Source organism: Dermacentor andersoni, chromosome 6 (assembly GCF_023375885.2).
Source record: "Dermacentor andersoni chromosome 6, qqDerAnde1_hic_scaffold, whole genome shotgun sequence".
NCBI lineage: Eukaryota > Metazoa > Arthropoda > Arachnida > Ixodida > Ixodidae > Dermacentor > Dermacentor andersoni.
Genome location: NC_092819.1, coordinates 55,736,735 through 55,752,657, shown reverse-complemented (window position 1 = coordinate 55,752,657; position 15,923 = coordinate 55,736,735). Strand labels below are relative to the sequence as shown.

The 15,923-nt window shown below is 48.0% G+C and overlaps 1 protein-coding gene and 1 long non-coding RNA gene across 4 annotated transcripts; one reads left to right on the top strand and one right to left on the bottom strand.

Moving 5' to 3' along the window:
* The first annotated feature begins 1,328 nt into the window (after positions 1-1,328).
* LOC126522837 (uncharacterized) lies at positions 1,329-14,998 on the top strand. Of its 3 annotated transcripts, none has more exons than XM_055066580.1 (5): positions 1,330-1,828; positions 5,151-5,576; positions 9,062-9,264; positions 10,068-10,098; positions 14,448-14,998. In XM_055066580.1, the coding sequence occupies exons 1-5, from the start codon at positions 1,775-1,777 to the stop codon at positions 14,667-14,669; spliced, it is 936 nt and encodes a 311-aa protein (XP_054922555.1). In that variant the 5' UTR covers positions 1,330-1,774; the 3' UTR covers positions 14,670-14,998. The 3 variants fall into 3 exon arrangements, with proteins under 3 accessions (XP_050027629.1, XP_054922555.1, XP_050027628.1); XM_050171671.2 differs by having other exon boundaries at positions 1,653-1,828; positions 9,089-9,264; XM_050171672.2 differs by lacking the exon at positions 9,062-9,264 and having other exon boundaries at positions 1,329-1,828.
* LOC140218743 (uncharacterized) lies at positions 11,039-12,828 on the bottom strand. The gene is made up of 2 exons (XR_011894916.1): positions 11,722-12,828; positions 11,039-11,581 (listed from the first exon to the last, which is right to left on the bottom strand). It is a non-coding gene; the product is annotated as an uncharacterized lncRNA (long non-coding RNA).
* Positions 14,999-15,923: the final 925 nt, after the last annotated feature.

Genomic DNA, 15,923 nt, shown 5'->3' with positions numbered 1-15,923 from the left:
AATCATTTGTGCTGATCTTTGTGCTTCTATTAACTCCGTAGTTGTGTACTCCCAACGTCGTGAGTTTCTCTGTGCTAGCCGTGATTGGCACGCCGAGCACCCTTTTGACACTTTTGCGCATGAGCGTGTCTAATTTATCTATTTCCGTTTTGGTCCAACTGAAGGCCGCAACTATGTAAATGACATGACTGATGAGGAAAGCATGGAGAACCCTAAGGAGTATGTCCTCACATATGCCGCCTTTCTTGTTGGACAATCTCATAATCAATCTAAGAATGTTTCGTTTTTTTTTCTTTTCTTTTCTTTTTTCTCCTTTTGATGAAGGCGTTTGCAACATCCTCCCTTATCTCTTCCTAAGGTTCTCATTAGAGCTTTTTTACTGTCCGCTGGAAGCTCTTGGAAAAAAAAAGAAGAGAAGAGCGAAAGGTACTGCGCGCGTTAATTTTATCGTTTTACTTTCCTCAATATGAACACAAAAATACAAACTTCAATAGAATAGAATTTATTAACAGGAAACACAGAGGTCGACCTGAGCTAGTGCACTCTATAGTCGGCTACTGGCACTGGGGAAGAGGGAAGGGGAGTGAAAGTACTGGGATGGATGATGATGATAAGAGAAGTGGTGAGTGCTTATGTACATGAGACAGTTGTCTTGCTAGAGGAGGTGCTCGAGAGTTTCTGGTTCACCACAGGAGGCACAGGCTGGCGAGGTGGCTTTCCCAAGGCGGTGCCGGCGGGCTGCCGTCCAGTAGCAGCCAACTCGCAGTCGCAGCAGCAACGAGGCATCCCTTCGTAGCAGGGCTGGTCTGCCCTGCTCACCTGCAGCATCGCGGTCGACTTCTGCAATAGTTCCACCGCATGGGGCTCCCATGTTCACGACAGGAAGATATCCTCTTCCCCTGTCGTAATCAGCTACCAGCCTTCCCAAGTGTCGTCGAGTACCTCGACTCGTCGGGGCTCTCGGCGAGACTATAGGACATTTCTACAAAGACGGATGGCCTAACGGCCATCCCACCACCTCGGGCTTCCTGATCGGCCACTAGTTCGCTTCCATCTCTACCACCCTCTACCTTTCTCCCTCCTACCCTCTCCCTCTTTTAACCCCATCCCCTCCACCCTGCTGGCGCTGAGCCGTGCTCCCGCATGGGTTGCAGAAAATAGCGCTAGCCTTTTCTCCTTCCCCACAAGAACCACTTCTCTCTCTTGCTAGAGCCGCTCGTCGAGTTTGGTGTCCTGCAGAAACTTCAACAACACTTTAGTTGCACGCATTGAGGTTGCAGTGTCAGGCCATGGGCCGAGCACAGCTTCCTCCGACAGTGGTTGCCTGCCAACGCTGGCTAGGAAACTTTCCAACGTTCTTCGCTCCGGCATATATGCTAGACAATCGCACATTATGTATTCTAGCGTTACAGGCACCTGGCATTGTTCACAATCAGGGCCGTTCGACTGTACAAACTTCAAACTTTAAAATAATATAGCCTGAAAATCGATTGCAACGATTAGTATTTAATTCAATATCGTTTTTAAAGTACAAAATTATATTTCACTATTCTTCCCTTTTTACCTATACTGCCGTCCGATTCATGTCCTCCGTGGGCCGAGGCCCCGTAGTGGGTTGAGCCATATCCGTAGCCACCAAACCAAGCCAAGCTGCGCGTGGGGCGCGATTGCGCGCAGCAGCCCCGCAGCGGCTTCTCTTGGCTTAGCACGCGGGCAACGTTGCAAGGTCGAGCGCGGGGCTCTAATCACGGCCGCCGAGCCAAGAGACACATATATGTTGTGCTCGGTCGCCGACTCTGAGGCCAAGCTGCTGCCATCGGGCATGAACGTGAGTGCTGCGGATACGCTGTATATGTGTGTATGACGTGCGACGAGCAACAACGTAATCTCTCGTGCAATAAGTTGTCATTCACGCGCGTTCCATTCTATATCCCGACACGATGCGCGCGAATAGCGCCTCGTTCGAATGCGCATCGTCTCGTTCTCGCCACGCACTGTAGACTCCATCCTCCGCGATGTGGGCTCATCAATCGCAGCTGTGATTCGGAAGTGCGCTCCGCGGCAGCGTTGCGGGCTTTAGCTCATGCAAGGCACTGCGATGACATGCGAGAACATGATTCGGATGTCATCAAAGTAACTCAAAACATGATGCAGCGCGCTTACCTGCCCTCGTTGTTCAGTGCTGTATGTAGAGGCTGTACACAAGCACTCGCACCCTTCTGTCGTTCCGTCATATGAACCAAATCCTTCGCTGCAAGCTAACGCAATAATACAAATACTGGTGCCCTCAGACACTGTGGGACATTGCCCATAAACATACGCATATCATCGCGATGGTATATTCTAGCGTCTATCATTAGACCCCATTCCTCATTTTCCCCGTCATAGCCAAGCGTGTCATTATATTGCCTAACAAAGCTTATCTCTCTGTCTCTCTCGGTGCAAAGAGCGCAAAGCTTGCGCAAATATCTTTGTGCGAAGCACGTGTTGTAGAAGGCACACCTTGCGAACAGCGGTGCATGTATGTTCGACTGGCGTAACGCAGTCGGATGTGACTGAAGAAGCCTGTCGACACATGCCTTGGTGTTATTTGGGGTTCGCCTGCACACTGTTCGATAAATATACACCCTTAAAAGCGAAGAAAATGTGTAAATCAGGTCTATACCTCACACATTTACACCATTTTGGGTGTAAGGATGTAAATTATCTTGCAGCGTATCAGCCGACTCTGTCACAGAGAACAAAGCTTCCCTGACCCCCCTTTGAAAAAGAGGAAACGTGTACGTATGTTTCTTCGCATGTACTGTTTTGATCAACCGGCGCGCCGTTACCACAACGACGCCTGATGCGATCACGTCCGAGGAAAATGCGACGCCAAGTGAAAATGTTACCGTTCCCAGCTGGGATTATCAGATAAGAAATGTAATCCAGCTAGGCTTTTTTTTACGTAACTTTCGCAGCTGGCAAATGTTTCCTGTTACATCGATTCCGTGTCTCACAAGCAAAATTAAAAGGCGTTTGCTCATTCTACTTACGTTTTCCTTTAAATTGTGATTCGTCAGACAGGGTCGATCGGCTACAAGGGGTCAATACGGGACGATTTCGCACAAGAGAAGAGTTCGGTTAACACGGACCAGCATGCACGCAAGTCTCGGATAGCTAAGTCGCCTGCGGTCATTGGAATTTAACATTAGTTTAGAGCCGTCGACATTTTGTGGAAGCTCCATTGTTAAAAGCATATACCAGGATTTTTTTTTTTTGCTTTATAGAAACCAGCATGACACCTTACCTGCAAAGTAAAAGAAAAATATATTTGAGAAGTCAAGTAATGATCGAGTTCGCGACCACCGAACTCCTCCGATAAGACCGATGTCAAAGTATATGTGGCAGGACTGTTCTGCCCTGTTGGCCTGTTTCAGACAGAGGCGCCAACTTGAAGCGTACATATGCATAAGCGAAAAAGTAGCCATAATTGGTTGTATATTTCTGCTAAAGGTTAAAAGGAGGTAATGAATTATGAATATTTGCAAATTGGTAGTGCAATGGTCCGCACAAAACAAAACGATAGCCAAGTACACACACTCACCTCTAGGTGGGAAGGGAAGCTGAGCATAAGGAGAAGTGCAGTGTTTTCACTGTGTGCGAGGCAAGCAAAACTGCTGCGTGTAACGCTTGTCGTGTACACAGGAGACGCGTGAACGGAGAGATACATGTCGGTCAGCATACGGGACCCGGAAAGCATGTGCACTGTTTTTACCACGAACATTTTTGATGGATGATTTTTCTCGCAAAAGGCGTCCCCCAGGGGCAGACTTTTTGTTATTGTAGTTCCAAAAATCTTGATTGTATGATTTTTGGAACAACAATTAGCAACAACTTATTTATAAAGCCTCAAGATACAATTAAAGCTCGATCTAACGAAATCCGATTTAACGAAGTTCCCTATGTAACGAAGAAATTTCCATTCCCCGGCAAGTACCCATAAGGTTCAATGCTGTCATCAACCTGAATTAAAGAAACTATAGCTTGCATTACACCCGATTTAAAGAAGCTTTTCCAGAAATAAATGAGTAAGAAAGCAGTGATTTCTAATTTTGACGCGGACGGGTTTTTCTTCGAGCGTGCGCTCTAACGCTATCGCGTTAGAACAATTAGCCACCCTAATAACGGCCCTAGCTTTATTTTGACGAAGCTTCATGCCGCGCCCATGCACGGAACAACAGACTCAGCAGTCGCTAGCGTTCTTACGCACCAGATGGCGCCAGGGGCGACAGTATTTAGACCCCCTCGGCGGACTTTTCACACGCGCAGGCGTTGGTTAGCGGCAAATACAATGCGGCGGTACCTTTTGGGTGTCGCTACGTTACAATTTTAGATTTCGAAGGACCGAGAAATCCCTTACTCCATTTCCCGAACTTCCCGATTTAACGAAATAATTTGAGCGTGGTCATCACTTCGTTAAATCGAGTTTCAACTGTGTTTTTCCTGACTATATGATTTATTCCTCACTTAATGGGTGCAAGCATTAAATAAAGTTCACGCAACTTAATTCTATATCATCAGATTAGCTGGGATGTGCATCCTCCTAATAGCGCTTTTACGTGTGGTATTTTATTCAGCGTCCTCGCGGAGCGCCTGTTCCGAGAAGTCGTTCTGAAGTCAAATTATGAACGTGAAGTTTCCCGACATTACGGAGCTTTTCCACACCCCTTTCATATCTATCTATCTATCTATCTATCTATCTATCTATCTATCTATCTATCTATCTATCTATCTATCTATCTATCTATCTATCTATCTATCTATCTATCTATCTATCTATCTATCTATCTATCTATCTATAGAAGAGTATACATACACACACACACATACATACATACATACATACATACATACATACATACATACATACATACATACATACATACATACATACATACATACATACATACATACATACATACATATTTATTACCCCCCCACACACCTCTCTCCAACAAATATGAAAGCTCCCCGGCTACGCACACACATACGCACTTTTGCGTTGTGTGGATCGTTGCGCTATCTATCGTGAAGTGAGCCACGGACCAACTATAGCCCAAACGTCGACAGGGCCTTTCCGTGGGTGACGCGTGCATTGTCCCGTGCAGGAGGACTCGCACAGCCCCAGCTGCTCCTACCCCGGCGGCAGCAGACGCGCACCACCGCGGTCGGTGTTGCGCCAGCGGCCGCTCGGCAACTTCCTGCAGCGTCGGGCACCCGCCGCCAGAGACGCGTTCCCGGAGACCGAGATCATGTTCCCGCTGCTGCCCGACAGTCGGATGGACGCCTGGAGCGGCGGCTACCCGCTGGACAGCCCTCCGGACTCCCTGCGGCGCCGCTCGGCCAACGGCCGGACGCAAGGTCCGAGCTCGGCGCGGACGGGCAGCTCGGCAGCGCGCAACCGGACGTCCCACGACGGCGGTTCGCGCCAGGGCAGTCAACGGCGGCACGCCGCGCGCGACGCTGGAGCCAGGAGGAGCGTGTCCAGCGGTTTCTTCAAGAGGATCTTCCGGGGAACGCCGCGGAAGTACTCGGTGGGTGTCGAAGCAGCGTGTACTGGTTCTTATTAGACTTTTGCGCGCACAAAGACAAGACGTCGAACGAAGCAGGGACACACAACTTCGTTCGACGTCCTGTCTGTGTGCGCGCAGAAGTCTAATATGAACCATGTACAACCAACTCGCTCAAAACGTGACGCTTTTGATCAGCGCATACTGTCCGAGGAAAAAGCTCGTAGGTCGTCGTGCTAGGCCTAGTCGACTGTAATACGAAGGCAGTATCGATCGGTATCGGCCCACGCAGCGCCTTTCATTCCGCTGCATACCTCCAGGACCGGCCTGATTTACGAACCGCATTACGTTAATCGTCCGCGCCAGGATTGGCCCGCTTAATTTTTTGCGTCGACACCGACAATGAAGGTCGGTGATTGCCGCGGGTATATATATGACGTTACATTAAAAAACTTGGCGTACCATTGGAAGTAAAAAGAGAATCGATGACAGATAACCGATAGAATATTGGGTACCTTTTAAGGGTGCATAAATAAAAGGTATACCGCATTCTTGTTCGCTAATTGCCTCGGTATTGCGAGGCCGAGTTCGGGTCGGCTTCGACTTTGCCGGGCCCGGTGTCTGACTTCGATATCCCATAACGTAGATGGCCACACGAGCATCGAAAGAAGGGCGTACAAAGATGGCAGAATCGATGATTGCACAGCCTAAGTTGTGCAGTTCGCGTTGAACGCGGCTCGCACGCTTAATGGTGTTTAACAGGTGAACAGACATTCACTCCGGTGCATTCCAACGGACACTGGGATCGCCTGGCAATAACATTTTGGCCCAGGAATCGCCGTTCACTGTCAATGAAGAGCCGTGCCCGCTTTTATCGAGAAGCATCGTCGCTTCCCGAATCGATGTGGAGGGCAGGAACATTCTAGGATAAAGAGGTCAGATTTCTAAGACAAAGTGGTCAGATAATAAGTATGAGGTGGTGCGTGGAACCTGGAAAGGAGTAATGGCACCAACGCTAGCGTTCGCAAATCTCATTCTATGCTTAAAATCTGATATCGTGTCTGGGTCGGAAGTTAACCAAAGATCGGTAGGCCAGTTATCCTTTGGGAGCCAACCACGGTAAAACCACAAATGAGGCACTGCAGGGTGACGTGGGTTGGGCCTCTCTTAAAATAGAAGCGCAGAGCAAAATTAGTTTTGAAGACTCGGGAACATGGATGAAAATAAATGGGCGGCTAAAGTGCACAAGTATCTGTACTTGAAAAGCGTGGACACAGAATGGAGGAAGAGGTCAAGAAAGTTGGCAACCAAGTACAAGGTAATTGAAACTGTAAATAGACAACCAGCTAGGAGTCATCAGAAAGAAAGTGAGAGAAACAGAGACAGGTAATTGGATGCAAAGAATCTAAACAAAAAGCCCATGGAGATTTACAAGGCTAAAAAGAAAGAAATTAGAAGGGAACATCTGTGCGATAACACAAAGGGCAGTGCCTTGTTATTTGAGGCTGGAGCCGGTTGCGTAAGGACAAAGACATACCGGAGCAAATATTCGGAAATAGATGGGGCATGTGTATGCTGCAGCAAAAATACGGAGACCACTCCGCACGTCCCAATGGAATGCGAAGAGATTAGCTCAGAGAGAGCCGTAGGTAACGTGCACTTTCCAGAAGTGCTTGGGTTTAAAGTGGACTGAAACATCAACCGGTCAGCAGTCGAGATAAGCAAGATACGTTTAGAGTATTGGTGGTAAAAAAGCAAGGAGACTGATACGACCGGACCTCTTGCAGTCATGGCTATCGGTACAAGGAAGATTTTAAAGGAAAAAAGAAAGATTAAGGAGACGTACACAAAAATTCTAGCTAAAAACCATCTATAGCATTAAATCAAGCAGGCTAGGTGACTATTTCTCACCACCCCCGTTTCAAAGGCGGTGGCATAAAATCATCATCATCGTAGTCGGAAGACCACCACAGCAATCGTCGCACCCAGGCATCCCGCATGCGTCCGTCGCTTTATTTATATTCTTGGCCAACACGTGCAGTTTCATGGTACAGATATATGTTACTCCAACTAAACAAAGAAAGACGTTCTTGTCGTCCAAAATGTCTGGCTACTACCTAGCGCACTCGGTCGGTCGGTCAGGATTAGGCCACCTTAAGAGGAAGCTTTTGCTCATGTGCTTCTGTCTGAATACATATAAAAGAAGAATTCGTTTTTCTCGGCAACCACTACGCCAAATTTGGCGAGGTTTGCTGCATTTAAAAGAAGAACTTCTAGTGACTGTTGGTTTCGAACTTAAGAAACCGTCAATTTTTTATTAAAGAGTGGCAAAATCGAAAATTTTAAGTAACCGGAACTATGAAGTTTACAACTCTGTAACACAGCAATGAAAAGTGATATTACAATTATATGAATTGCATTTAATAGTACATCTAAAGCGGACAAAATTGATATGTTACACATGAATCTCAAGAAGTTTAATTATATGGAAATACAGCTTTTGCAGAACCGTTGTACATTACGTAACAAACTCACGTAAAATATAAGATTACATATCAAATTTGTCCGCTTTCAATGGTTTAGTGGATGCCGTTTACAGAACCACGATATCTGTTCTTGATTAAGGGCTATTAATTTGTAAACGTCGTGTTTATATTTTTTTTTCAAACCATCAAATTTTCGAAAATTGTTTTAACAAAATTCAGGCCCTAAACCAAAGTTCCGCTTCCAACAGTCAATAGAATTTAACTTAATTTATCTCGCAAATGCAACAAATTTCATTAAATTCGGGCAAGGGGTTATCTCAGAAAAAACAGTTTTTGCGTTTCACACGTATTTGAATTGGCCGCGTCGTAGTTGGGCCCGAGCTTAAGCTTCCTCTTACGTTTCAAAGTATAATGCCAAAAAAAAAAAAAAGAAACGGGGTGCTAAATGCATCCAGCGGTTGCCTCGAAATCGCATCACTTGTTGATAACTATGTAACTAACAGCTGTGTCTTACCAGTACTCACGTACGGGGCAGAAACCTGGAGGCTTACGAAAAGGGTTCTACTTAAATTGAGGACGACGCAACGAGCCACGGAAAGAAGAATGATTGGTATAACGTTAAGGGATAAGAAAAGAGCAGATTGGGTGAGGGAACAAACGCGAGTTGATGATATCTTAGTTGAAATCAAGAAAAAGAAATGGGCATGGGCAGGACACGTAATGAGGAAGGAGGATAACCGATGGCCGTTAAGAGTTACGGAATGGATTCCAAGGGAACGAAAGCGTAGCAGAGGGCGGCAGAAAGTTAGGCGGGCGGATGAGATTAAGAAGTTTGCAGGGACAACATGGCCACAATTAGTACATGACCGGGGTAGTTGGAGAAGTATGGGAAAGGCCTTTGCCCTGCAGTGGGCATAACCAGGCTGATGATGATGATGATGATGATGATGATGATGATGATGATGATGATGATGATGATGATGATGTCGACGCATGCCGCACTGAGCGGGTAATCCTGTGTAGCGGCTTGTCGGCTCTGCAACGCCGCAGTTGCCGCCCGAGCCGAAGGACACCCCTCCAGAGCTGAGCTTCAGCGAAGTGATGATGCGCTACCACCAGCAGTCCCCGGACTCCGGCAACTCGTTCGGCTCGGCCACCAAGAAGTCGGCGTCGGAGCGAAAGACGATGCCGGAAGTGGTTCCCGCAGCGCCTCCACCGGCGCAAAGGTGCGCGCGCGGTTAAGCCTTTTTTTTCATCCGCGATGTGGCAGCAGTGCGTTCGTGACCCCAGAGAACTACCGGTCGGCCATTTTCGAGAGTCCGGTTAGCCAAGAAAAAAAGAAGTATTTTGCCGCATAGTATACTGTAGGCACATATATTCTTGATGTTTTCAGATATAAAGAACGTGCAGCATGCGTCGAACTCATGTGTGGGCATTTTTTTGTTGCACTTAACTATACAATTCGTCGTCAAACACTCGAACTCTCCAAAAAAACTGGTGCCAGCTGGAGAGTCCTGTAAGTTTATGGGGTATTGTAACTTATGTTGCTTCTGAGTGCTTAACCGGTGGTCTTCTGAGAGCCTTTTATCCGCTCTGTGGCAGCAGCGTGTTCAGGCCGTTATGAAACTTCCTGTCAATGCGTTTTGGACAGTCAAGTTGACCAAGAAAAAAATGAGTATTTTATCGCTAGTATACTGTAGGCACATATTCTTGGTGTGTTCAGATATAAAGAACGTGTGCGCCATGCGTCGTGCTCATGTATGGGCTATTTTATTTAGGGGGGGTTGCACTCAACAATAAAATTCACTTGTCGAACAACGTGGTGCCAGTTGGAGAGTTCTACAAATTTATAAGCTATTGTAACGGGTGCTGCAATAAACCCGTGGGCACATTTGTTAACGCTCGAAATGTAAACCTTTATTCTGCACGTCATATCCTGTAAATGCATGTGAACAGTGTGTAAAGTTAACGCTTTCTGCGTTCTCCATGTCTTATGCGTGTTTTACAAATATACTTTGTTTTTCCGCAGGAAGAAGCGGTTCACAGCGCACGAACGAAAGGTTAGTTGTTTCTCCTAATGCGTTACATATAATGTGCGGTAACGAACGCTGCTTCAGTGTGTATATGTGGTGAATGAGCGTTAGTGGTATTTGTGAGGCGTAAACCTTGGTGGGTAGATGGCATACTGCGGCACCTCAGCGCCTCCACACACCCGGAATCGGCTTAGGCGAGGTGCAGGCACGGCCGCCTCGATCACGCGCGCACGGCGGGGCTTGCTCCGGCCGTTCCATTCGGACGGAGAGGGCGTAATTGCGGAGAGTGGCGTGCCCGCTCCTTTCACCGCACCGCGGCGCGCGTGCCCGACCCCTCGCCTCCCCTGCTATGGCTTCGCGCGAGGCGATTTGCGGCGCCTTGGACGTATTGCGTGATGAAGAGTGGCGGAAAACCGCGATGAATACAAAGTCACACAAGAACACCAATGCCTCCTGCGGCTAGGTATTTATTTGCTCCAGACGCTGCGGCCGCATGTTGCCCGAAGCGGGCAGTCATGATGCCATGCGAAACGAGTGCTCCCCGGAAAACAATATCTGCGGGTTTGGGCGCAGCAGGCCAATGAAAGCATGGAAGTATGGAAAGGCATTACTTCTTTATAAAAGAAGTGCCACGTCTCACGAGGCAACGCTGTAGTAATTTTTTCCCCCTGTAAATTCATGAACGTTTGTGCATGACGTACTAGCTCGGTCAGAATGTCTTTACCGGTCAGAAAAACAGCCTGGAAGGAAAATGGCAATTGTACTATGAAGAAAATGGGCAGGCGATGTTGCACGCTGAGCTGTAAATTTTATATTCCTTAGGCGAGCTCATCACTGTTCCTCCTGTACGAGAGAATCTGCTCACCAGAGTCGACAGCCGCGGAGGGCAACGTCCTGTGGCTCTGATTAGTCCGTATACTTGAATATCATGGCTATATTCGTGGTAAAAATTACCAGCATAACAAAGTCAGTGTATGCAGGAATTTATTTACAATAAAAAGTTGTCAGCTCGCGCGCGCTCGAGCTGTTTAAACGCGCAAAACGTTTCGACTGAGCGGCTTAGTGATTAATTTTTTGTGATAGGCCACTCTGTCCGTAACAAGAGCGGCAATGTTTGATAGGAGAGGCTTTATCAATTTCTTTACCACTATTGAGGATGTGACCGAGGCATGGTCCTCTCTTGCCTCGCATATAAATAGAGGGCAGCTCTCCAGATGCGGCAAAATCATTGCCGTGATCTTCTTGCACACATGGTTTGTGCCAATACGTGGCACTGCGATGTCGATGGCCTTCTTTACTTTTAGAAGAACAGCTACAAACTCGGGCTTTGGGAACACCAAACCCCCTCTAGTTCCGTGGTCAATAAGTCCCATCACTGGTGATATTGATGGTCCCGAATCATTCAGTCTTGGGCAGGCGCTGCACATTCTTTGTTCTTCTATCGCTTTCACGACAAAACCGGCGACGTATGCTACTGCAGCGGTTTCCACTGTTGAAGGTGGCCGCTGCACTGAAAAAGAAAAGGTAAGAACAAAGTGCTCATATCAGGACTAAATAAGGAATATGGAGCTCCAATCCCGGCTTGAAAAAGTAATAAGCGCGAAAGGCTATTATAACTGCATGCACAATACATTAAGTCTGCCTACTTACAGGGCATCACTTTCAAGGGCGCCAACAAACTGTTGACGTCATCCACGAAACTCGGTGGTTCACAAATGCTAGAAAACAAAACGGTCATGCATCAACGCAGCCTTAGCTGCGTCTCGATCGTATTATGCTACAAGAAACAACGTGCACTGTGCAAACCTGATTTGAGGATATACAGAGACGTACCTTGATTTCCTTGCGGTTTCCTCTGGCTGTCAACACATTTTAGAGCGAAGCTGACGCCAGATTGTACACGTGCACTCTCCGATGTATTCGCGTCTCCAAGCATGTGCCATGCCGCCATGCCATGCCATGCCGCCGCGCCGTCGGCATGGGTGGGTGGATGGGAGGTAGGAGCGTCCCCTTTGAAACGGGGTGATGGCAGTTGCCACCATGCTCAGATTTTTATTTTGCCTTTTATTTTTATCTGTGTTGTGTGTTATTGAATTTCTCGATTTTCTTTAAATACGTCTTCCTACCCTTTTAACCTTATGTCACCTCTCTGCTTTTGAGCCACCAATCCTCCAATCGCCTTTTGCTAATTTCCACCGCACCTTTATTTACATGACTATCATTATCTCTGAACCCTAGGGCCTCAGGAAGGGTGACTGTGGCCGCATCGACATCGGGGTTGATACCATCACATTTTAGTATGAGGTGTTCCATTGTTTCTACATATTTACCACACACAGTACATGTGTCTTCTTCTTCGTTAAATTTCTTTCTATAGCTCCGCGTTCTAAGACATCCTGATCTAGCTTCAAAGAGTAGGGCACTGCCTCTAGAGTTATCATAAAACGCTTCCTTCCTGATCTGCTGTTTCCAGTATCGATATAGTTCTACACTATGCTTCTTTTCCATTGAATTTATCCAATTTTTACCTTCCGCATTTTTAACCTGTCGTTTAATGCTCTGTCCTTTTTCGTCCTCGTGTCTGGCATACTTACTGGTTAGCTTCCTAGTTCTTTTCCGCCATTGTGAGTCAACGCTCTTTCTGTATAGGTATTTAAACACCTTAGCTGCCCACCTGTTATCGTCCAATTTCCTCAGACGTTTTTCGTATAGGATTTTACTCTGAGCTTCCCGTGCTTCGAATGATGCCCAGCCCATATCTCCCAGCCCATATCTCGGCAGGGGTGGGAGAACAGCGCCGCTCCGCGGCGCGCGAGGAAACTTCTCCGATTACACCTCTCCAATGGGGTGCGCGCTGAATGGGACGGCCGGAGCAAGCCCCGCCGTGCGCGCGTGATCGAGGCGGCCGTGGTGCAGGTATGCACGACAGACACAGAAGGTATTGCCGAGAGCTGCGATATGGCCTTCTTGGCAGATAACATTGAGGGAGCAGGAAATAGATAACTCGGTATTGAGATTCGGTCGTTAACTGTAACTAGACTACAGTTTGCTAGAGTTTTCTGGTACACTGTAAACTAGACTGACTGACTGACTGCCTTGACGCTTGGCTTAGCTGTCTTGGCTTGAATTGGCATGACCTGACTTGGCTTGACTTGGCTTGGCTGGCTGGGTGGCTGAAGAACTTAAGCTCCTCTGATCTTCTCACTCTAACTGATGAGAGACTAGCTAACTAGGTTTCGGGGTGTCATATGTTAGGCATTGTTTAATGTGAAATTCTTTAAAGGGAACTGCAAATAGCTTGACCCCATACAGTAATCTCTTTCAGACCAGTGAAGGTATTCTGTAAGTGTGCACCTAGCGGACATGTCCATTTCGTCTGCTGTTGAAGTTCTTATAGGCTGGGCTGGAGTGCGCGTTGTAAGAGTTGGGGTCGGGCATGAAATAGATGGTAGCTGGCCCATGCCATCGTCCGACTCATCCACGCTAAGGACGTTGTTGAAGGGAAGGACTTGTTCTCATCGAGAACGAGGAATATGGGATTTATTTACAATATCTACATGAAGGGTGGAGAACGTTACAGTTCATCAGTCTAGCATGATTGAAAAAGAATGCGCACTGAGCAGCCGTAAAACGGCCGCTTAAAAACACTCTGTCCTTCCTGGATCCCTAGGTGAGGGAAAACGGCCGTTCAACCTTCGATCAACGGGAGCGTCCAAAGTCATCGTGGTCGACCCGCCTTTGAGGGGGATGGTTCACACACTCACTTCCGCACTTTGGTTTCACTGAACACACCGAGGTGAGTGTGTTCTTCCAGACAGGGGTATTGACCCGAGCAGGCGCCTCTTGATCCCAGAGCTGACCCCACAGTAAGTAGCCTACGCGTCTGTCCATTGACTGTGACGACTTCTGGGGCCCGTGAGATCGCACCACAAAACACCCTGTTCCAGGAGTTCTCTTGCTCCAAGCAAACCGTGAAGGCGACGGCGAATCAACTAACAATACTCGGTCCACCGACCGTCACTAGACATGCCGGCGCCGTTGGGCTGTTGAGGCGGCGCATTGTTGTTGTCAAAACGAGTCGTTGCAGCGGGCTGGAAATGGTTCGGAGGTCGCTTCTCCGAAGATCGCCAGCTCCCGCAGGCCGATCGTAACAGCGTCAACAGGAGCCAGGCGCCCCCAGCCAATCAGCGTTTCAGCAGCAGACGAAATGGACATGTCCACTAGGTAGACACAAAATAGCCCCCCCCCCCCCTCTCGGAATATCAGTGTGTCCACACGTACGTTCTAGCACGCAACTAACTTGTGTCCTCCGCGTGTGCTCAGTGAAACTAGGGTCCCTAGAAATAGTGAAACGGCGTCTTCTGGTTTTTGTACAGATGGTGTACGTGAAGATCCTGCAGGACGCTCTCAGCAACCAAGACGCGTGCCCCAACAGCGCGCTCATGGTGACGCCCGACGTGGAGAGCGGCTGGTTCCTGGTCTCCTTCCACGTCTGGGTGCGACACGACCACCAGCCGCTCAAGGACGCCGTGGCCGCCAAGCGCTTCCCCAAGTCTGGCGCCACCTACTTCGTGCATGGCGGCACCGGCACGCTCTGACGTCGACCTTTCGGAACACCCGATAAACGAGACTCCAGGATCTGCATAGTAGACAGGACAGCTTTGCAGACGCGGAATCGCTGTGACCGCGCACTGTGTGAGCATATGAAGGGGAAAGACATTACAGCGTCAACTAAGGCATTAAAAAAAAGAAAAAAGGAAAAGAAATAAATAAACCCACAAGCACGTGCACGCGCTACTAGCATTGTGGTAGAACATAGTGTTTACTTGGTTAACTTGTCGGACAAATCTAAGACCCGCCGTCGTTGCTTAGCGGCTGTGGTATTGCTCTGCTATGCACGAGGTCATGGATTTCGATGAGCGTGAAATGCAAAAAAAAAAAAAAACGGCCGTGTCCTGTGCACTGGGGACACGTTAAAGATTCAGTGGTGGTCAAAATTAATCGGGAGTTCTCCACTACGGCGCGCCTCGTAATCAAATCGTGGTTTTGGCGCGTAACACCCCAGAATTCATTCATTCAAAAATCAAAAATAGAAAACCAGGGTCAATCACTGCATTGTTTTCACTTTGAGAAGACTGCTATGCGTCATTATAGTGAGAACTGCTGTGATCACATTAGCCTGATTCGAATGCGTTCGATTTAGGTCAATTCTGTAGTACAGCTGATGAAGTGGGTTGTTAGCTTTTGTTTTTGACAATATGCATCGTTAATCGTCTATAATCAGGGAGGGTATTCTGTAAGAGTCCACCTAAAGTGGACTGTCCATTTCGGCCGCTGCTGATTCGCTAGGGCCGCTCGTCTCCTCCTCTCCCGTACAGCTGCATCCAATCAGCAGCGACCGAAATGGACAGTCCACTAGGTGGACTCTTGCGGAATACCACCTCAGGTCTCGACACGACTCCAAGGTCTAGTGGACGACAAGCGCGCTTACAGAAACGTGCTCATTGCTCATATCAAATGCGATCTCCTAACACCGAGAAGGAAACTTCGTATCACCGACCCGTATTTGTCGTTCAACTTTGTTGTGAGCGCCGACCTCGCACATTCCTTGCTTGTTTGCACCTACTCACCCATGCACAGAGCTCAGGTGGGCCTATCTGCACACTAAGGCGCTGTAGTCTCGTGCGGCACCTGATCGCGGTTTTCAAAGGTCATCCCGATAACGCCGCCGGCAGCGATGCTTGCGCGCCCAGTGCTAGCTCCTTAGATAAGGGAGCCCCCCCTCCCCCACTTCCTTCTCTCTCTTCCTCCCTCTCTCTCTTCAGCGATCCACGGTGTTGTCTCGCGATTAA

Coding starts and splice junctions, on each gene's coding strand:
- LOC126522837 (XM_055066580.1), top strand. CDS start 1,775: ATGTTGTGCTCGGTCGCCGACTCTGAGGCCAAGCTGCTGCCATCGGGC. Junction 1,829..5,150: donor TGCTGCCATCGGGCATGAAC/GTGAGTGCTGCG, acceptor TGTCCCGTGCAG/GAGGACTCGCACAGCCCCAG. Junction 9,265..10,067: donor GCGCCTCCACCGGCGCAAAG/GTGCGCGCGCGG, acceptor GTTTTTCCGCAG/GAAGAAGCGGTTCACAGCGC.